General features: G+C 46.3%; 1 protein-coding gene across 13 annotated transcripts in view; it reads right to left on the reverse strand.

The window, feature by feature from the left end:
• LOC119961066 (microtubule-associated protein 2-like) overlaps positions 1-23,294 on the reverse strand; it is a 418,551-nt gene that overhangs the window by 135,335 nt on the left and 259,922 nt on the right. For 12 of the 13 annotated variants that reach the window (XM_038788572.1, XM_038788632.1, XM_038788629.1 and 9 more), the window contains one exon: positions 10,521-10,797. In XM_038788572.1, the coding sequence (XP_038644500.1) occupies positions 10,521-10,776 (256 nt within the window). In that variant the 5' untranslated portion in view covers positions 10,777-10,797. Of the gene's footprint in view, positions 1-10,520; positions 10,798-13,180; positions 13,335-23,294 lie in introns of all 13 variants that reach the window. The other variant, XM_038788568.1, reaches the window with a different exon arrangement.

Below are 23,294 nucleotides of genomic sequence, written 5' to 3' on the forward strand. Positions count from 1 at the left end.
TTTCAAGAGACAAATTTAAAACTGGGATTCCATAACTACAACAATCTCTTAAAAAACATTGATTTCTGACCTAGATCCTCTCCCCAGTGCTGACTGGAAATCTATCATACACTTTAAAGTGCAGAAGGAGGCCATTCAGCCCATCAAGTCTGCACCAGCCCTTGGAAAGAGCACCCCACTTAAGGCCACACCTCCATCCTATCCCTGCAACCCAGTGACCCCACCTCACCTTCATCCTACCTCCTGCTCCCCAAACCGAAAGCCTGTGAAGCTTTGAAGCTAACCATTTCCATAGTGCTGGCAAATCAACAATGCTAAACTCCAGAATCCTTTTGTAGTGTTACCAAATCCCAGCACGTACACCCAGCGATACCAAGCCCACATCCTAAAATAATAAAATAGTGTTTACTTTTGAAATCGTAAATGGTTTACACACTCATGTGACTGCAATGTATCAACTGACCAATTACAAAGTTTTATTACAATTCCGCTCAGAGGAAATGTGCACCTTGCTTTCTCCAACTTGCTGTGATCAGTAGCACAAGAGATTTGCTAATTTAGTTAAAAAAAGAAATACATATAAGCTACGACATTTGCCCAGGATTTGCTTGACTTCATTTCATTGACTGAAGCAATTCTTTTCCCAATGACAAGGTCATGAAAGTGGAGGGTTAATAGCAGCAAACATTTCTAAGCCTACAGCTAGGTAAATTCAATAAAAGGCCATCACATCACAAAATGTCACCCTGATAGAAAGCACTGATCAGCAAAATGACATTCATTCATAAATTAATACTGCATTTTTAGAACAGGCTGCGTTTTGATGAAACTGATGGGCTGACATAGTGAACTCACCAGTAGTGAATTGTTTTGGCATAAACAGCTTACCTTTCGCCAGCTTTTGCATATTATAAAATTCTAGTTACATTATTGTAAAAGTTTCTTACTTAGGAATGCTTTAGCCATAGATGAAGCCAGGCAAGTTGTAGCATCCGGAACAATTGAGGCATATACCAAATATTATGCTATTCTTTGTCTTCACTGAAGAAAATGCGATCATTATGTTAGTATGCATCACTGAACCTTCCTCTAAATCATTTAAAGCTAAGTGAATATTAAAGGACGCTGGTTAAAATTTTTGAAACACAAATTGAGACATAAAATGCAACAAATGGCTAGAAGAAAACTAAGACTAATAAACAGTGCACAATGGAAAACCTAAAAGGACTTCTCAGGTAACCAGGGTTTGTGTCCATACAGTCTGAGGCAGTTACTGAAAGGCTTGATCCTTCTATAAAATTAAATGCAACAATTAACTGCTTGAAGTATTAGAGGTGGGATTCTCCGTCCCCGGGTCGCACAGAATGTGTTCCCCAATGAGACGGAGAATCGGGCAGCGGGGCAAAATCGGGATCGGCACGGGGCACCGACCCAAACGTCATGCTCAGACCCCCTTGCTGGCAGCGTGACGCACGCCAGTGGGATCATGGAAATAAATGCAACTGGATCTTAATTATTAACTTGCATCTATTTAGCGAGCTGGCACACTATGCTCAGCCCTCCCGTGATTCTCCAGTCCCTGTGGCTGGGAATCACATGGGCGATGTTCACTTGTGATCTCTACAATCGTGAACCTGACATGGTGGACGTTGCGGTGGGCAAGGGTCCATGATGATAGAGACCACAAGTGAAAGAGCCCAACCCCCACCTCCCCCACACAGCAGCCTCCAACCCCCAGATTGCATGGGTGCACTCCCCCCCCCCCCCATCCCCAAATATGGTGTGACCTGACCCGCACCCACTCTCCCACAGACCCCAGTAATAGGGAGACCCCCTGGGACCCCTATAATTGGGAGACTCCCATTGACCCCTGTAATAGGCAGACCACCCCCCCAGGACCTCCGTGATAAGGGGACCCTCCTCGGGGGCTCCCTGCCTAAAGAAACCCCTCCAAAAAAAACCCCATGCACAAACCTGAATGTTTGTAAACATTGTCCACAAATAGATGAAAGTTCACTCGTGCATTCCAATCACTCAAGCATGTGATTTCACAGCACTTACCTCTACTTGATGTGGGCAATGTTTATAAACATTGTGTTTCACCACTAGGCTACTGAAGCATGAAGGCATATGAATGGATCAAAGTTGCAAGTGGTTTTTATGAGCTGTCAATCGCAAAACACTACAGGAAAGCCATGAATGGATTATGGACAGTGGGTCTTGGTGAACAAGGGGCAAGCTCATCTGTTCTCCTTTGAGGAATGGACACGTGGAGCTGCAAGGATATATTACAGCTACAATGCTTCCCACAGCACCTGCCTGGACGGCTTTCTAGCTTCAAGACTTTGGTCCCTTTGGTCTAGCTTTGGTTCCTTTTCTCGGGGGGGGGGGGGGGTATGGAGGATGTCTGTGTGTATGGGGGGTCTATGCAGGTGGTTCCTTTAGGCAAGGAATCCCTGGGGCGTCCTTGGGGAGGGTGTTCCAAAATTACGGGAGTCCTGGTGGCCCCTATTACAGGGATCCTGGGGGGGCGTCCCCTATTACAGGGGTCCCGGGGGGCCCTATTAAAGGGGTCCCGGTGATCCACATTTCAGGGGTCCCCACGGTGGGGGAGAGGGTTGGGGGGGGGGGGTCACCACTGTGCCTGAGGTAGGATGGCTCACCTAGGAAATGTAAGGGTGGGGGGCTGCCATGTGGTGGGGGGTGGGTTGTGGCTGATTTGCAGTGGGGCAGGGCGTCAGTGCCGATTTGCAGGGCGGGGGGTGCTGTCCGCAGGACCTCGTTTTCGGTCCACCTGCTCAAGATGGCAGCCTGATATCTGGATTTCCAATAGAATCCCTCATATTCCATGGTATGCGTAAATCTGCATGCCGTAGAACACTGAATTGCATCCCCCTTTCGGACCGCAAGAAGATCGTAAAATTAGCCCTCCAAACGGAGAACCGTTCGGCACTCCGATTTTCTGAATCAAATCGGAGACTTCAGATGATTTCAAATCTTTTTGTGGACTGGTTAACCAGAAAAAGTTAGAAGGATTAAAACCAAAGTCCAAAGATATGCAGGTTAGCTGGAATGGCTCTTAATATGTAGATTAGTGGGGTTACGGGGATAGAGCAGGGGAGTGGGTCTAGGTATGGTGCTCTCTCAGAGGGGCAGTGCAGACTCAAAAGTCTGAATGGCCTCCTTCTGTACTATAGGAATTCTGTTGTTCTATGGTACTAACCCAACCACCTGACTACATCTCCCTTCCATGCGGCATCCACCCACAACTAGTCCCCAACCTCTCGACTACATCCCCAACTCCTGTCCTACTCCCTGACTTTTCTCCAGGTGCCCCAAATATCCATCCAACCCGCACCTACCACCCCTCTGCCCAATGCTAATCTAACCGATGCCCACATCCTCAACCATTCTACCCTACACACTTAACTTCTCCGTGGCTTCTCAAATTTACCTGGTTTATGACAGCGAGTGCTTCACATGCCCCAAAGCTGCCACCTGCCTCGGGAACCCGGTATGCTGAATATTTCTTACAGGCCCTGATAAAGGGAACAGCCGAGAAATGTGCAGCTCTCGAAAAAGGTAAGCAAAAGTAACAACCTGACATTGCCACTCCTCGAAGGTCTGACACAATTTCCCAGATTTGCCTCCAATCCAATCAGTTTCTTCCTTAGAATGCAAGTGAATTTTGTACTTTGCTACCAAATATCAACTCTCAGTACAACTGCAATCAATATTTGTGGACCAAAATGAGTAATTTAACCAATGGAGTTACAATCTATTAGAAAGTGCCAATTAAACTAATCGGCGAGATTCTCTGGCCTCGACAGGAGGTGGCTCACCGTTGGCCGGAGGTGGGATCTTCTTGACCAGCCGTTGTCAAGATTTCCCACTGAATTTGCCCCAAGCTGTTGGGAAACCTGTGGCAGGGGTGTGCATCAGAGGGACCAGAGATCTTGTCGGCCAATGTTCCTCTATATTTATCTCACTCGACAAAATTACACATCTCTTATTGCATTAGCATTACATGCACATAACAAAACCATCGGTGTAAATGTTATGGATCGTGTAAGAAGTATTTGGCACACAAGGCACTGAATTTCATTTTTCTATGTGTTATAATTAAAGCTATATACTTATATTTAAGAGGGAATTTTAAAAAAATTAAAAGGCGCATAAAGATTTGGGATTAGATTAAATATCTCTTTATTACAACTCATACAAGAATAGTCATGATGGGTCATATGGCCTGATTCCATGCTGAAATGTCTGATTTATTTTCATTGTCAGCACTAATCCTTAATTTAGCTTATGATACATTTTCTTCGCACAAAATGTGTGAGCAATATTCAATGAAACAAAACATTCAATCATCAAGCACATTGCTTTATTTTAAAAAGATTATTGGCTGGAGAATGATTCTGCTTTTCATGACAAGTAGACAATACAAATTTGAAGTGATGAAAGCTTAAAAATATATAATTTTGAAAGAACAAGCAATACATGTTAGTTTAAATGACCTTGCGCTATGGATATTAGATCAAAAGGATTATTGTTTTGCAAATCATGAGAAATGTAAAAAAAACTAGCATGTTTCTACGCATTCTAAAATATCTTTGCAGCAATAATGACACAATAAGGCAACAATATGAGCAAGCAGCTCCCAGTACAAAGCAAAAAAAAACATGCTTTACTTACATTGTGCAATATTGCTAAAATACAGTGAATAAAGAGAAATCAACAGCTGCCCAGGCAGAAAGAGCAGCTGATGAAACTCACAAGGAGGCCACTGTAATGGATGATCTTAATAAAGGCAGGCTCTGGGTTGCTTTATACCACCAATAACCTGAATATTAATGAATCTATCCAAGTCTGCTTTCTTTCTCTTCGCCCTACCGAAGCTGTGCCAAGAATTTGCAATATATGCAATATGCTGTAGTCATGGAAACACCGAGGTAGAACTGAATAAAAATATTGCAGTTACCAAGTGAACTAGGGCCATAACAAACAGTTTCCTTATTTCCAATTAACAAATTTGCATTGATTGTTCATTGAATCCTACAGCACAGAAGGAGATCATTAGGTCCATTGTGTGGGTGTCCGCCCTTTTGTTCGAGCCATCCACCCCTCTGCTCTTTTCCAATAGTCCTGCAATAACTTATTTTCAGCCATTTATCCAATTTGCTACTGTAAGTGACTATCAAATCTTCTTCCACTAATTATTCATGCAGTGCATTCCAGATCAGCACACATCCATAACCCACATCATTTGGCCATTCTTTCAGCCATTGGTGAAAATCCAGCTACAAATGAAGGATGTCTCGGCCAAGTATTTTAAAAAACTGTCCACTGTAATAATCATACTAGATCTTATTTTCTTCTCTCAATTTCTTGATTTGATAGGCCTGAATCCAAAATCAAGGGAAGGTGGACTTATCTGCACCATGAATTTTTTCACTACTGCATCCGAGCGTATGATGTTATGGGCCAGGGTTTAGAGAACACCAAAATATATCATGGAGTGCACCTGACACACAACTTTAAATAGATTTTGGTTATGGGGAGCACAAGGGCCCACTTTACAGGTGTGATGCAACAGAGAGCTAAAGTAGTTTTAAACAAAAACAATGTTTTTCCATGAATTTAGTTAACACTTTATAAACACACAGTAAACAGTTTATCAACTACCAACACTGATAATCCCCACAATACTCTATAGGTAACCTGTAGTAACTTTCCTAACAACATCCATAAGTCAAAAAGACCCTTTTTAACAAAGACAGCAGGTTTGAAATCTCTACAGAAAGCAGGTACCACTTTTAAATTATCAAGTGATCTGGAGACAACTTTTTAAACTGGAGAGAGAGAAAGACTCCAACATCCTACTGGCCTGAATACAGCTTTCAACTGAAAACGAAACTAAGACACACTGCAACTGCCAGCTCAAACGAAAGTAAAAGACAGAATCACATTCCAGCTCCGCACACAATGATATCACTGCAGCTATTTGATAAACATCCATTTCGTAAAGGTACACTCTTACATGACAATGATGAATTAAAATGTTGCAACACACTCCAGAGGAGCATGAAGTAGATTTTTAGGAGCGTCTTAAAGATGGGAAGAGAGAGGTTTAAGGAGGAAATTTCAGAGTTTAGGACATTGAAGGTAAGGATGCTAGTGGTAGAGCAAAGAAAACGGTGATGCGGAAACGGACAAATCAGAGGAGCATATCAATCTCCAAGGTTTGTAGTGTAGCCATCTGAGATGGCCACCTGCAAAGGACCATGGGAATTATGGCCAACCCAGGACTCAGGCAGATACACAGCCTATGTGTATCTAAAACACAGGTAACCAGACCTGACCGAAACCACCACTCGTTTGCATTTTAATGGCCCATTTTCCCAGGACAATAGAACTCCAATCAAGCAACCGGTACAGCTACAGACTGATCGGCGCCACTCCCCTTACTAGAAAGCACAACTGCCAAGGTCCATGACCGCTAAGGACCCGCCCAGCCACCAAGGCACCTGCACTTTATTGGCCGAAAACGAAGAGAGTGATCAGAGCCCTGTCTAACTATTGGGTCCAAGGTTAAGGACCGCCCCAAAGAGCACAAGATCCCAGAGGGATCAAAGAGGACACAGCCATGTGTTCTGTCTCTTTTGATCCGGCCTGTGCCACCCAATTGCAGCAGGAACAGCCAGTTAAGTTCAGACCAATGATCGCTACCTGATGGATGAGCCCAGCAGAGACAGAGCCACTTTCTTCGAACCAGCCAAGTGAAATCCAGATAAAGGCCTTTATCCATTTGTACAGTGCCGGTCGCCCTGAAGTTAAGTATGGGTTATTTTAGCTGATAAGTGTAGCTTAACCTGTGGTAGATATTGTGTTTGCATGTTGAGATAACTTGTGTATGGAAATGAACCATCTTTTGAACTAACTGGTTGTGTGGTCATTTGATCGATATAACAGAAAGGCTTTTGGTTCACTGAGGTAACTAAATAGAGCAACAATATTGGTGACTCTGATGGGATCAAAACAGTCAACAGTAGAGTTGCAGGAAGTTATAGGAATAGAGACGGGTGTGACTATGGAGTGACTTGAAAACAAAAGCAGAATTGGAACTGACAAGTTAATTTATGTAACAGATAGTCAGTTGGTAAAATTTACCTTGTACATTGATATTTTGATAAATCCATTAATATCCCACTCACTTAAATTTGAAGTTTAATGGAATAAACTCCATTCTCAGTGTTTAAGTAAATTCAGGACTTGTGTTCCTGGTTCCAGTGAACATCACGCTAAATGGTTTGCCCAATTAACAAAAACTCTAAAGGGCTGGACGAGTGAAAAATGGAAAAGTTCTTAAAGAATAAGATTACCTTCAATGGCAATCTTAACCATGCAGGGAAAAGAATTAGGCCCTTGCAGAGGAGAAATTAGGACATGTCTTCAAGATTAGAAACATAGAAAATAGGAGGAGGCCATTCGGCCCTTCCACCCTGCTCTACCATTCATTATGATCATGGCTGATCATCTAACTCTATAGCCTAGTCCTGCTTTCCTCCCATATCCTTTGATCTCCTTCTCCCCAAGTGCTACATCTAACTGCTTCTTGAAAACATGCAATGTTTTGGCCTCAACTACTTCCTGAAGTAACGAGTTCCACAGGCCAACCACTGGGTCAAGGAATTTCTCCTCATCTCTGTGCTAAACGGTCTACCCATATCCTCAGTGTGTCCCCGGTTCTGGACACACCCACCATCAAGAACATCCTTCCTTCATCTACCCTGTCTCGTCCTGTTAGAATTTTGTAAGTTTCTATGAGATCCGCCCTCATTCTTCTGAATGCCAGCAACTAAAATGATAAGATTGAAAGCTACAGAGGAAGTGCAGGAAACTTGAATTGAGCTATGTGATTCTAATGGTTTAGATTTAGGCACCACTTCAATATTAATATTAGCTTTTACATTTGTTGCCTTTTAACACAAGGAAAAATATATTATTTGTCACACGGAATTATAACTACCAACTGACACATTTTTGCCCTTACATGATCAACATATATGTGCTCATTCACAATGAAAGACTTATGAAGAATTATTTTTACATCTGGAGTATAGCACAAATCCAGAGTATCATTTGAACTCGCACGTTTCAAGCACCTAATCATCTTTCAAAGTGCTTCACAAAATTAGTTGCTTTTTGAAATTTGGTGAATGTTGTATAGATAGCTGAAAAAAATACAAATTTACTGCTGGAAAACAGATATGGCGATAGCACATGATTGCCTTAGGGGCAGCACAGTGGCACAGTCCTTAGCACTGCTGCTTCACAGCACCAGAGACCCAGGTTCGATTCCGGCCTTGGGTGACTGTTGGAGTTTGCACTTTTTCTCTGTGTCTGAGTGGGTTAACTCCAGGCACTCCGGTTTTGTCCCACAGTCCAAAGATGAGTAAGTTAGGTGGATTGGCCATGATAGAATTACCCCTTAGTGTCCAGGGATGTACAGGTTAGGTGAGGCTATGGAGATAAGGTGGGGGAGTCGACCTGGGTGGGTGCCCTTTCAGAGGGTCAGTGCAGACTTGATGGGCCAAAAGGCCTCCTTCTGCACTGTAGGGATTCTATGGTTCTAAGAGTAATGTCCAAACATGGCCCAAATATGTGATTTTGTAAAATGTGCAAATTGCTCATATTTCCTTGGATAGGCTGTACCAAATTAAACATGATATCTGAACTATCTGGACCTAAGTGCAATTTGCTACATGTTTGACCACACAAGAACCTTCAGGCACCTAAGAACTCAGCATCATTATTTTTGTGAGAATCAATACAGGAAGGAGACTAATCAATGACAGCCCATTGCCATATCTGAAAACGGTGATCCAGGAGAAACAGATGAGACTCAGAGAAACAGATAAGGTAACAACAACTTGAACGCATACAGCACCTTTTTCAAAACATTTTCCTATTAAAGGGCAATTTAGCGTGGCGAATCCATCTACCCTGCAAATCTTTGGGTTGTGGGGGTGAGACCCATGGGAGAATATGCAAACTCCACGAGGACAGTGACCCGGGGCCAGATTCAAACCCGGGTCCTCGGCGCCGTGAAGCAGCAGTGCTAACCGCAGCGCCACCGTGCCACCCGATACAGCACTTTTATCATTATACAATAACACAAGATCTTTCACAGGAACGTTGTATCATAAAATTTGACACTGAGCTATATAAGTAAAAATTAGGGCAAATTACCAAAAATATAGCTTTTAAGGAGCGCCTTAAAAGATAAGAAAGACAGGTAGCAGGATGGAGAGAGTTAGGTAGGGAATTCCAAGGCACAGGGCCTTGACAGTGTTGTGTACTGTGACCATGTCCTTGTAATGATTCATACGGCACTGCTAGTGACTTAACTGGAATGATTATTTATTGAAAACCCCATGGAGAGATAGCATGCAGAATGCTCAATAGACTAAGTTACTTACTGAGTTTCATGGACTCTCCTGGAACTACCCGATGTGTGACTGTCCTGTTGTATGCTTTACTACCAACTGGCGATAGTTGGATGTCACATGACCGATGTCTGGTGCCACCAGCTGGTTGGAGTTTGCACTGCTAACTATATACAATATTATACACAGGCATATCACCAAAGGCAGCTGAAGGCATGGGCAACAATGGTGGTGCGATTAAAATCAGGGATGTTCAAGAGATTGGAATGAGAGTAGTACAGGTATCTCAGATGGCTGTGTGGTTGCAGAAGATTACAGGATTAGGAAATGTAAGAATATGGAGGGATTAGAAAGCAAGGATGAGAATTTTAAAATCAAAATGTTGTCTATAGTGAGCACAGGTATTATGGGTAAATCAGAGTTGGTGCGGTTTGGGGAACGAACAGCAGAGTTTTGGCTGATCTCACATTCACAGAGGGTTTTATCCAACAAGCCCCGAAAGACGTGCTGTTAAGTGATTTAGATATTCTGAATTCTCCCTCAGTGTACGTAAAGCAGGGGAACCCCGTAGTCCGGTGACTAGGGGATTTTCACAGTAACTTCATTGCAATGTTAATGTCAGTCTACTTGTGACACGAATAAAGATTATTATTATTATTATTATTAAGAACCAAGATGGTGACAAGAATTTCTGGCAATTTTCACAGATCTGGGGTTCAGGAGCTTTTGAAGCTCCATCTATTGGTACCAGCTCAGGCATGATTGAGGACCTGTGGCAACCAATAACTGAATTAGAAACCCCAGTGAACTTCCACTTAGAGGGATGGCAGAACTGGAGATAGCCAAATAAAGATACTAATGTTAATATATGTCCCACCATACTGCAATAAGTTGCAACAGATTTCATACTCTAATGTCTAATGTGCATGTATAGTGAAGGTTAGGTAATGCTTGTCATTTCTGGTTAAGTACCACAGAAAGAATTACAAAGACATTTTTCATGGTTTCTGCATAGGGCACTGTATTGCCTGTTAGATATTACTGAAGATAAAAGGAGAAATATTTTACCTGCTGTTGCTCCTTCTCTGGTAGTGATTTTCCCATTGATCCCATTTGCTTGTGTCACTGCGTAGGCTGCTTGACTCCCATCCTGCGCCTCTGCTGGGTTGTCTCTGAATGAGTAGCCATTCTCAGTCCTCGATATACATTCATCTGAAGCACTCTGCTCTTTAAAATCGGCAGCAAACTGATTTGAAGAAGCCTCGAGGACTGTGCTCGAGGCCCACTGTGGTGCGTTTGCCTCAGACTTCCTGTCATCTGCCATTGTTCTTTGTTAAACTCTGAGCTGTAATTAGAATAATTGTACCAGTTATTGACAACTAACCACCCAAAACACAACACTCCTCCTCACTCAATTTCACTTTCAGACAATTTTCTGTAACTACTTCAATGACAAATGTTAAAAGATCAAAAAAAAAGCAACCTTTTGTGACAGCTTATTCACCAGTATTACAAGCCCTCTTCCCTTGCACTGGAAACACATTATGGGTGCAATTTAATGGCCGATGGCCACGCTGTGGTTGGAACGGATCCATTTGCACTGGTTAAGTCGTGGGAGAGGCCGAAGTCAGGATCCATGGCGGGTGACAATTGGTTCTCGATCTAATTGGCCTGCTCCCATTGCCACGATCTGGATCACATCCAGGAACTAACCAGCTCCCGAGCGAGAGGTCAATAGGTGTCATTTAGCACACCTATTTAAAAGCAAGAACCTAGCACGATGGCTGCTGTGGTGATCGGATTTGGTGAGTAGCTATATTCAGTTTCAGGCATTAAGCCCAGGGCACCGGATCCCCAAAGGGACTTGTCTGCTCGGGGGGCTTGGCACCATCGGTCGGTGCTCACTCCTGGGGCGGGTGGGGGGATGAGTGGCTCCCCAAATTGTGTATACCCATAACAGGCGCAACTACAGCTGCTGCCTATCTGCCTCACCAGATACTCCCAGGACAGAGCCTATTTGTAGTTATATAGTGAAGTTCACTTTAACTCCCTTTGACTGTGAACAGCCTCTGGCTACACAGCTGAAGCTGAATACTTTATATTTCTAATAAAGTATTGGCATCGTTAGTTATGGAATCACAGAATCTACAGTGCACAAGGAAGTCATCGTTCCACCTTCCCAGGGTCTGTGCAACATCATCCCAGGCTGATGGACCTGTGTTGGCACTGCCAACAGGTCCGGGTCAGTTTACAAGGCAGGAGAGTGATGTGAAGTCAGCTGTCAGGTCAGCTCTGGTGCTCCTCAGTCTATGCCATAGTCTGAATCCTATCTTTCTGCTAACAATGCGCTCACACCCATCATCTGCACATGGTCGGCATCCTGATCTAGGACTAATGTGCCTAGGGTCGGGTGTTGGCCGGTCCACTGAGAAGAATAATGTAACAGAGGCTTCACATGTATCAGGTGTAAACTGTGGTTTAATTGTGAACATTCAAGGCCTTCAACGTGTCAGGCTACAGATCATGTGACCCTAGCGCCGACTCAGTTTTCCTCAATCTTCTTACGCTTCCGTGCTCCGGCGCTGTGTCTTGGTGTGTCCCCAGCATGCAATTCAGAGGTGGGGCCAGACTACTGCTTCTTTTACCCTGTGGCCTTTGATGTCCCTGGCGAGCACCTTCTGGAGGGCTTGGAGCCAGATGGCCACCTTACTGGTGTCACTGGCATCTCCATGCTACCTTGATCTGCCCGCACTGACCTTGAGGGGGGATTCGTCTAAGATGGAGACTGCTGTAGTATCCCTGGTGGCAGACCTCGGCTCAGCCTCCAGTGCTCCCTCTTCCTGGACTGTGCCCTGGGGGGGGTCTCCATGGGACAGGGAAACAGTTGGAGGGAGATCCAGAGGCCTCTGCGTCATCTGGTCCTGCAGTTGTGGCACCTCCCTATTGTCTGCACTGTAGTGTTGGCACCCTCAGTGATGCCTCAGTGACTGGGCCAGAATCTGAAGTGCCACACCAACATCCACCTGCATCTGGGACACATTCCTCAGTGACTGGGACATGCTGTGGAGAGCTCAAGCAATGTCCCCTCGCGACTGATACATGCTGTCGAGGCCCTCAGCCATGGTCTCATTGACTGAGCCACGCCTTGGACACCACCATTCAATCCGCTAACGTCATGCTGCAGGCTTTCCACTTTGTTTGTTACCGTAGCAGTGTTTGCCTCGGTGTCACGCATTGGTTGTGCAATCTCCTGTACCCGTCGTGTTTGGGACTGCTCCAATCGCCTATGCACACATTGACATCCCCTCCTAAATCGCACGGCCGTGCGTGGCACGGCGTGTTTGCATCAGCTCCGGGATAACCTTGTCCAGAGACTCAGCATCTGACTGGGACTCAGCTGCATCCCATCATCCTCTGACTGCTTACTCCCTTGCATGAACCTGCCTCCACCTAATGTGCATCAGCAACTGTGTGGTGTTCACCAGATTATGCCCAGAAGCCTGGTGGCATCGTCGGAGTTCTCCTCCAAGGTGTTCTCTTAGGTAGCATGGGGCGGGCAGGTGTGGTGGGGGGGAGGGGGGGGGGTCACCCTGGTTGGCCCGGCCCCATCGGTTGACAATCCAAGAAGAGAATAGACATGTGGTCAGTGAGAGGGAAGGGTCATTTTGTCTAACATGAGCAACTCACTTGAGACAGGTCACCTGGGTGAAGGGGCAGTGAATCCTCACCTCTATAGCGCAGGCCAACCTTGCTGTTTGTGACTGCTCTCTCCTCGCCAACCCTGCGATCACCAGGGCCTGTTCCTCACAGGGGTGAGGACTCTGATGCTTGGAACCCAACCGTTTGTCTGGGCCCTTTCCTGCCTATTATGGGATAATTCTCCTGCGGGACAAAAAGAGGGCATTGTGAGCTGCACATTTGATGTACCGGGAGGGGGGAGTCACTGGCAGATGACATGTGTGCAAACCATTCCTGGGCATGGAGTAGTTGTGCTGGTGGGTGACAGGGTGCGCTGGGGCACAGGTGCGGTAATATGCTTAGAGGGGGAGGTGTGTGTCCCTGGTTTGCTTGCAGGGGTGTGGGGGGAGCGCCAAGGTGGCGCCAGGCAGGACCAATGCCAGGGTGCTGGTCTCAACTTATCCATGTGGCTCGGTGGAGGTCACTGGTCTCTTTCTGAACCTGATTGAGGTCCTCCTGGTCATGCTGCCCCCACTGATGGCCACTGCCACTATCTCCCAAGTGACATTGGCAGCACTGTGACTGATCCTCCACCCCCCCCCCCCCCCCCCCCCGCCCCATTTCCCCAGTGAAGCTCTTGGGGGTTACTTTCCAGCACTCAGTGCCCTTAAATACGGGTCATGGTCTTGAAAAATCGGCTTTCGGGAAGCCCCCTTGAAGTTGCGCCCGATGTGGCACTTAGAACATCTCCTATTCAATCGCGCCCTATATCTGTGATTTCATTGTCAACGATGCATAATTATATCTCCATACTTTGCTAAAGTTTGCAAATTATTGTCCTAACATGTTATTTCACTAGGAGATAATTAATTAAACTCAAAACGCTGGTTTGTGCCATTTTGTATAGTAATAACTCATCCCATTTCCTCTCCCCATCCCTGGTACATATTCTTTTCGTAAACCAAAGTATTAGAACTGTGCACACATCCACATCTGTTGCCATGAGTATAAAACAAATATTTGTAAATTAAGTAAATGGCTGCTCTGTGAATTTATTCCCCATTTGTCTTAATTTCTGTATTAGTGAAGGGGGAGTCCTGAGATGAGACCCCTTAAAACCAAATAGCTAGGATAACACTAGGATAGCTCTACATAAGTTAGTTTATTGAGGATTGAAACTAATCATGGAAAGTAAATCCAGTAATCATTTTTAACCATTAAACATGTATTCACACAGCACAGCAGTAACAAGCATTTAAACTCTTGCTAATAGCAGTGGCCGCAATATATGATGGGATTTAAGCTAGCTAACTTGACCACATTCCCAAGACAGACTGAATCAGACATAAATAATATGGCCATCAATAACACAGCCTGCTCAATAAGCAGTTCTTATCAACAGCTCCAGTATCCTGTGCTCAGACTGACAATGGTACGAGTAGGAACCACACTACGATAAGGGAAATGGGGGTAGGGGAGAGCAAGAGACAGTGGATACGAGGGTTGAAAACAACAGATGGCCAGGGAACTGGATGGGGCTAAATCACGAGCTGATCATGCAGTCACCACGCTGCCTAAAGTAAAATTAATTGGTCAATGTAAAATCTATAGCTACAAGGAGTGGATCGAGTTCAACTGGGGTGGGCTACTGATTTTTGGAAAATTGTATAACTGTTGAACTTCAAGCAATGTAAAACAGAGTGGTTTTAGTGCTGATGCAAATCACTCTCCCTCGTATGTTGAACCAAGCTTGGAAAGTAAAGTTGTCTCAACCAGAGTTGCTGTCTCTATGAGTCTTTGTGTATAGCTGAACTGCAATTCGGTGGGGAAATCCCCCACGTAAAAGTCAGCTCAATACTCCGTCTGAAAATGCACCTACAGAATTTGGCGCTGTGGGAGGTACACCATCAGGTCTCCAGTAGAATGATGCATCTCCTATGCAAGTGAGTACATTTAATTTACCACCCGGTAGATAGAGGAGGTGTGTATCAGACTATCGGAGCCATAAGTTGTGTGACCTGAACAAGGGAAAAAAATCAGCTAAGTAGGAAGTGGCGGACACATGCTACACTAAGTACGCACTAATGTTGGGTGGGAAAAGACGGACTTTTGAATCACGCCGATGAAAGATTGACAGCTTTAGCTGCCGGGGTCAGCAGAAGTCAGCTGGCTCACGGGAGTACTATGGAGGGAGCGTCGCGGCTAGGAGGGGTCCTAGCATGGGAGGGGGGGGGGGGGGGGGGCGGGTTGCTGCTGGATTGGCCAGGGAGGAGCTGGTGTGGGTCGGGAGGGTCGGGGTGAGGTTCTATCGCCGTGGGAAACGGGCCGAATGGGTGCTGGCCAGGGGCGAGCAGTCGATGGGCCATGGCTATCTCGACGGGGGAGGGGGGCGGGGTGCCCCCTGATCCGGCTGATCACGTGGAACGTGAGGGGGTTGCATGGGCCGGTTATGCGGGCCCGGATGTTTTCGTATCTGAAGGGGCTGAAGGCGGACGTGGCCATGCTCCAGGAGACTCACCTGAAGGTGCCGGACCACGTTCGTCTGAGGAAGGCGTGGGTGGGGCAGGTTTTCCATTCAGGGCTCGACGCAAAGAATCGGGGGGTGGCGATCCTGGTGGGGAAGAGGGTGGCGTTTGAGGCGTCTGAGGTTGTGGCTGATAGTGGCGGCAGATATGTGATGGTGAGCGGTAAGCTGCAGGGGGAGAGGGTGGTGTTGGTAAATGTGTACGCCCCAAATTGGGATGATGCTGGTTTCATGAGGCGTATGTTGGGCCGCATTCCTGACCTAGAGGTGGGGGGCCTGATCATGGGGGGGACTTCAATATGGTGCTGCATCCCCTACTGGATCGTTCTAGTTCAAAGACAGGCAGGAGGCCGGCGGCGGCCAAGGTGTTGAGGGGGTTTATGGACCAGATGGGAGGAGTGGATCCCTGAAGGTTTGGGAGACCGAGGGATCGGGAGTACTCTTTTTTCTCCCATGTGCACAGGGTTTATTCCCGTATTGATTTCTTTGTCCTGAGTAGGGGACTGGTCTCGAGGGTGGAGGAGGCCGAATATTCAGCTATAGCGATTTCGGACCATGTTCCGCATTGGGTGGATCTAGTGATGGGGGAGGTGCGGGACCAGCGCCCGCTTTGGCGTCTGGACGTGGGGTTGTTGGCTGATGAGGAGGTGTGTAGGAGGGTCCAGGGATGTATCGAGAGGTACCTCGGGGTCAATGATACTGGGGAGAGAAGGCGAGCAGGATGCTGGCGCATCAGCTTCGTAAGCGGGACGCGGCTAGGGAGATTGGTGGAGTGAAGGATAGGGGTGGGAATGTGGTGCGGCAGGGGGCAGAGGTCAATGGGGTCTTTAGGGACTTCTACAGGGAACTGTACCGGTCGGAGCCGCCGGTGGTGGGAGGGGGAATGGAGAACTTTTTGGATAGGCTGCGATTTCCAAGGGTGCAGGAGGAGCAGGTGGAGGGACTGGGGGAGCCGATCGAGTTGGAGGAGCTGGTTAGAGGGATTGGCCACATGCAGTCGGGGAAGGCGCCGGGACCGGATGGGTTCCCAGTTGAATTTTGTAAGAAATACGCGGACCTGTTAGGCCACTGTTGGTTCGGACCTTTAACGAGGCATGGGAGGGGGGTGTTTTGCCCCCGACGATGTCACGGGCGCAGATTTCCCTGATCCTGAAGCGAGATAAGGACCCCTTGCAGTGTGGATCATATAGGCCAATTTCACTGCTGAATGTGGGCGCCAAGTTGCTGGCGAAGATCTTGGCCACTAGAATAGAGGACTGTGTGCCGGGGGTGATACGTGAAGATCAGACGGGTTTTGTGAAGGGGAGGCAGCTGAACACTAACATGCGAAGGCTGCTAAATGTGATAATGATGCTGGCGGCAGAAGGAGAGGCGGAGACTGTGGAGGCACTGGATACGGAGAAGGTCTTTGATAGGGTTGAGTGGGGGTAATTGTGGTAGGTGTTAGAGAGGTTCGAGTTTGGGGTGGGGTTTATTAAATGGGTGAGGTTGCTGTACAAGGCCCCGATGGCGAGTGTAGCGACAAATGGGAGGAGGTCCGAGTACTTCAGGCTCCGCCGTGGGATGAGGCAGGGGTGCCCCCTGTCCCCCTTGCTTTTTTGCGTTGGCAATTGAGCCTCTTGCCATGGCTCTCAGGGAGTCGGGGAGGTATAGGGGTCTGGTGCGGGGTGGGGAGGAGCACCGAGTGTCGCTGTATGCAGATGACTTGCTGTTGTATGTAGCAGACCCATTGGGGGGAATGCGGGAGGTGATGGAGATTCTTGCTGAGTTTGGGAGTTTCTCGGGCTATAAATTGAACCTGGGCAAGAGTGAGCTGTTTGTTGTACACCCGGGAGATCAGGAAGAGCGGATTGGTAGGCTCCCGCTAGTGAGGAGTTTTAGGTACCTGGGGGTTCAGGTGGCTAGGAGTTGGGGGACTCTGCACAAACTTAATTTTACTAGGTTGGTGGAGCAGATGGAGGTGGAGTTCAAAAGGTGGGACATGCTGCCGCTGTCGTTGGCGGGTAGAGTATAGTCCGTTAAAATGACGGTGCTCCTGAGGTTTTTGTTTTTGTTTCAGTGCCTCCCCATTTTCATTCCGAGGGCCTTTTTTAGGAGGGTGAACAGCAGCATCACAGGATCTGTTTGGGCGCACTGGACTCCGAGGGTGAGGAGGGTCTTTTTGGAGGGGGGCAGGGATAGAAGGGGGCTGGCGCTGCCCAACCTCTCTGGGTACTATTGGGCGGCTAATGTCTCGATGGTACGCAAGTGGGTAATGGATGGGGAGGGGGCAGCATGGAAACGGCTGGAGATGGCGTCCTGTGAAGGCACGAACCTGAAGGCCCTGGTAACGGCGCCGTTGCCGCTCCCTCCAACGAGGTACACTACGAGCCTGGTGGTGGCGGCTATTCTCAAAATTTGGGGGCAGCGGAGGCGACACAGGGGGGAAGTGGGGGGCTCGGTGGAGGCCCCGCTGCGGGGGAACAACCGGTTTGTCCCAGGGAACATTGATGCCAGGTTCCTGGGGTGGCACAGGGCGGGCATTAGGAAGTTGGGAGACCTGTTCATTGATGGGAGGTTTGCGAGTCTGGGTGAACTGGAGGAGAAGTTTGAGCTCTCCCCGGGGAATATGTTCAGGTACCTTCAGGTCAAGGCGTTTGCTAGGCGGCAGGTGGAGGGGTTCCCTTCGCTGCCCCCGTGGGGGGTAAGGGATAGGGTGCTTTCGGGGGTGTGTGTCGGGGATGGGAAGGTGTCTGACATCTACCAGATGATGCAGGAGGCGTTGGTAGAGGAGCTGAAGGCTAAGTGGGAAGTGGAGCTGGGGGAGCAGATTGAGGAGGGGACATGGGCTGACGCCCTGGAGAGGGTGAACTCCTCCTCTTCATGTGCGAGGCCTAGCCTCATCCAGTTCAAGGTACTGCACAGGGCTCATATGTCCGGGACGAGGATGAGCAAGTTTTTTGGGGGTGAGGACAGGTGCATTAGGTGTTCGGGGAGCCCAGCGAACCATGCCCATATGTTTTGGGCATACCCGGCACTGGGGGAATTCTGGCAGAGGGTGGCGAGGACGGTGTCGAGGGTGGTAGGGTCCAGGGTCAAGCCAGGCTGGGGACTCGCGATATTTGGGGTTGGGTTGGAGCCGGGAGTGTAGGAGGCCTTTGCGTCCCTAGTAGCCCGGCGGAGGATCTTGCTGCAGTGGAAAGATGCGAGACCCCCAAGCGTGGAGACCTGGATCAATGACATGGCGGGATTCATTAAGCTGGAGAGGGTCAAATTCGCCCTGAGGGGATCGGTACAAGGGTTCTTTAGGAGGTGGAAGCCTTTCCTCGACTTTCTGGCTCAACAATGAGGAACTAGGTCAGCAGCAGCACCAACCCGGGGCGGGAGGGGGGGGGGAAGGGGGGGGGGGGTGTCTCAGGGGGGTATTGTTTAAGTTAATTTGCTTATTGGTAATTTATTTTGTTGTTTATTGGGTTGGGGGGGGGGGTGGGGGGGTTCGTTACATGCGTTGTTACGGGTGCTGGGGGGGTGTTTATTATTGTTATATTATTATTATTGTTCCAATAAAAATTATTTGTTTTAAAAAAGAAAGATTGACAGCTTTGTACCAGGGAAGTGAAGCAGGCAGCCAGTCAGCACAGGACCCCAAGAATCCGGTGGGATATTGTAAGAAGCAAGGACCCCACCAGAGAAGGGTAGGGACCAGGCAGAAATCTATCACCACCACTGTGACACTGGCTTGGATACAAATAAAAGCCTAAAGGTTGACCCCCCCAGGCCCAGATGTGATGAGCAAATCATTAGCCCCACTATGGGACCCGGCTAGTCCTAACCCCACTGACAAATCAGTGACAATAGTACTGGGATATGAACATGTAAACATTATGATTAATCTCACCAAATTTATACTTACCAGCCTATTGCTATGTTCAGGGATTATTTGTGACCCTGGAGCAGGAAATTCTGGAGTGGACTGAAAACGCCTCAATGACAACAGAGAGGTATAGTGGAACTAGTGGGTGGAGGATATGGGGCAGGAGCTTCAACAGTTAAAGCCCTTGTCATTGTGGAAATAAGTGAAGAGATTAATGTCATGAAAGGGCAAATGAGAGCTGCAGTTATGGATACAGACCAGGATCCAGAACGGCAACAGACCCCAGCCAGCGAGTCAATCAGCTGGTGTGGAAGGAACTTAAACAGTTGCAGCCATATCAGACAAAGATGAATGAGTTAATTGATCAACACGGCGATAACTCACAAAAAGTACACAGGGTGCAGGCATGTAATATTACATGCTTGTTTACTTGTTACAAAGCCTCCAGACCAACCTACTCCAGTTCGATGCACACCGAGTACCTAATTGGGTGAGCAATGATCAATTGAAGGCTTGGATAAAAACGGCCCACCAAGCTCCTGAATTCCTCAGGGAATTGACATTGGCCAGTCAAATTACCTTTGAGAATGATAACCACACTCTCCTAGCGTGAATGATGTTGCACATTCCCAGGGCAGAGTAGAACAGTACTCATGAACTTCTCCAGGTGAACAACTTGGGACACTATGGGAACGGGGTTAAACTGAAGGATGCCCCTTAAAATGCAATCCAAAAGAAAAATAGAATATACTCCATCGATCTCCGGGTATGCAAAGGAGGGGGAAGTAACTGGCTGTGCCCGCAGAAACCCATTAGTACAGAAGATTACTGCCGGTACACTACATACGAGAACTGTACGTTAGTGGTCGAAGTAAACCACCAGACTGTGTTTTATCGTGCTCAATACTTGACCAATTACTATATTTTAACGTTGTGTAGCAATTATACCAAGCAAGGCATTGTATGTTAATTGCCTGGGCATAATATTGTTCTCACCAATTTATCGGAGTCAATTACAATTGCCCATCATGAGCTAACTCCATTCAGGGATGAGTCAATCGTGGAAGCAGATGACTTTAGGTGAACTGAAGATGACCAACAGATTAACTGACACTTCCAGAAGGGACATCCACACATCTTGCACTTGCGGGCAGACTGGGAAGGACTCAAGAACAAAGCTAAACAGATGGACCACCTCTGGAACAAGGAGCGGGAGCTGAGTAAGACTCGCGCCAAAAAGGCCGAGGAACTGTTTAAATCACAGAGGTTTTTCTCTAAAATATGGAATTGGGGACTGAATACCAATATCCATCCATTGATGCACATTATATCGCACATTGATGTAATTCTGCAGCTGTTGGATCTGCTCGACTGTTTTATTATACTCTGCTGCCTCAGACGACGAATTAGAAAATAGCAGAGGTACAGATAAACAGGAGCTGCTACCGCTCTTGCCTATTGGCCATTCCACACTTAAGCCTGAATCCAACAAGTTCAGTATGTCTATTTAGTGGACTATTTATGGGCTAGCCATGGACTAAAAGGGGGCCTTAAGGGGGACCTGGGATGAGGCCCCTTAAAATCAGATAGTCAGGATAACACTAGAATAGCTCTACATAAGTTAGTTTATTGATAATTGAAACTATTCATAGAAAGTAAATCCAGTAATCATTATTAACTATTAAACATGAATTCTTAGAACATTGCAGTAACAAGTATTTAAACTCTAGTAGTGGCCGCAATGTATGCTAGGATTTAAGCTGGCTAACATTCCTAAAACAGACAGAATCAGGCAGAAACAATGTGGTCAGCCATAACGCAGCCAGCTCAATTAGCAGTTCTTATCAAGAGATCCAGTATCCTGCGCTCAATATTACGAGTAGGAACCACACTAAGATAAGGGAAATGGGAGTAGGGGAAAGCAAGAGACCGCGGATGTGAGCAAGGGTCTTGAAAAACAACAGATGGCCAGGGATCAGGGTGGGGCTAAGCCACAAGCTGATCACGCAGTCATCAAGCTGCCTAAAGTAAAATTCAGTGGTCAAGGCACAATCGACAGCTACAAGGAAAAGTCCAGTTGAGACAGGGCTACTGATTTTTGGAAATTGTATAACTGTTGAACCTAAAGCAATGAAAAACAAATCCAAATCACTCTCCCTCATACGTTAAACCGAGCTTGGAAAGTAAAGCCGTCTTAATCGGAGTTGATGTCTCCACGTGTCTTTAGTGTTAGCTGAACTGCAATTAGTTGGGAAAATTCCCCACGTAAAAGCCAGCTCAATGCTCAGTCTCTGAAAGCGGCTCCTACAATTAGTATGCAGTATGAATAATATAAGAGACAAAGGGGCTGTATCTGAAATCGAGTCAGAGTGCATTTAGCTAAAATAAAATCAGAAATTACTGGAAACAATCAGGTTGAGGCAGCATCGGGTTTTTTTTTCAGACATCTGGCATCTGCAGTATTTTGCTTTTGATTTTAGTAACACAAGTCAGTATACTTCCTATTTGTATTAAATTTCTATGCACCATCAAGATTATTTGGTTGTACACTCTAGTTTTGTAACTACATTGGTGGTATTCTCACAGAGAATTCCCGTCCTTTGAAATTAACTTTTTTCAGCAAATGGCTTCAGAAGACTCGGCACATATTTCCAAAGTTTATTTATGCCAATTAAATTTATAATGCTATTACTCCGTTTTTCGGGATAGTCTGAAGCTGAATTCCCCCAGGGAACTGTATTTTAATCAATGTAGGAACCAGTATCTACCTTCTTTCCGAATGGCAGAAGGATTTTTACAACCATCTATGATAGTTGTCATGGTCGCCATTACTGTGACTGGCTCTATATTCCAGATTAATAATCACATTTAAAATCCACCAGCTGCTGTAATGAGATTTGAACCAGTGTCTCCAGAGCATTAGCCTGGGCCTCTGGATTATTTGTTCAATGACATTATTACCACACCACCATCTACCCTTTTGATGGAGAGACAAAGGAAAAATAAGAAAAAATATAAAATTTTAAATGTGACATTTTACAAGTCTAAAAAATTCATAACTTGAAGAAATTAAGACTTCATATTAACTTTCTGGGCAGGAAATTTTGATTGGTAGTCATTAACAGTTCTCATATCATTAAAAGGCTGTTGCACTTAATTATTGGACTTCCTGTGATATGCTTAATAGACAATTAATGTGTGAATGCAGTAATTTCATGACAATTACAGGAAGTTTAAGTGTAAGATGTTTTCATGAAGTTAACAGCAATTGGCATAAATTGGCCTGCAAATTGTAGTGATTTGTAATTCACGGGGTATCTATCTCCTCTTGACACACGCTGCTAGCCAATTTGCATTGTAAAATACTGCCCATTGTTCAGGCAAGGGTTTTTTTTCCAGCAAAACCTAGCCCATGGGATTGTAGAATAATTTTAAAATTGATGTAAAACATATCACCATCTGCTGGTGACAAACATTACCGCAGTAATAGTCTGATTTATTGCAATACTGGAAAATTATAATGTGGAGATGCCGGCGTTGGACTGGGGTGAGCACAGTAAGAAGTCTTACAACACCAGGTTAAAGTCCAACAGGTTTGTTTCAAACACGAGCTTTCGGAGCACGGCTCCTTCTTCAGGTGAAGAAGGAGCCGTGCTCCGAAAGCTCGTGTTTGAAACAAACCTGTTGGACTTTAACCTGGTGTTGTAAGACTTCTTACGGAAAATTATAAGAAGAAGTTGAAGAAACAAGGCACATTTCAGCAACAAAAGTCCTGGCCTAAATTGAG

This window comes from Scyliorhinus canicula, chromosome 2 (genome assembly GCF_902713615.1).
Source record: "Scyliorhinus canicula chromosome 2, sScyCan1.1, whole genome shotgun sequence".
NCBI classification, from domain to species: domain Eukaryota; kingdom Metazoa; phylum Chordata; class Chondrichthyes; order Carcharhiniformes; family Scyliorhinidae; genus Scyliorhinus; species Scyliorhinus canicula.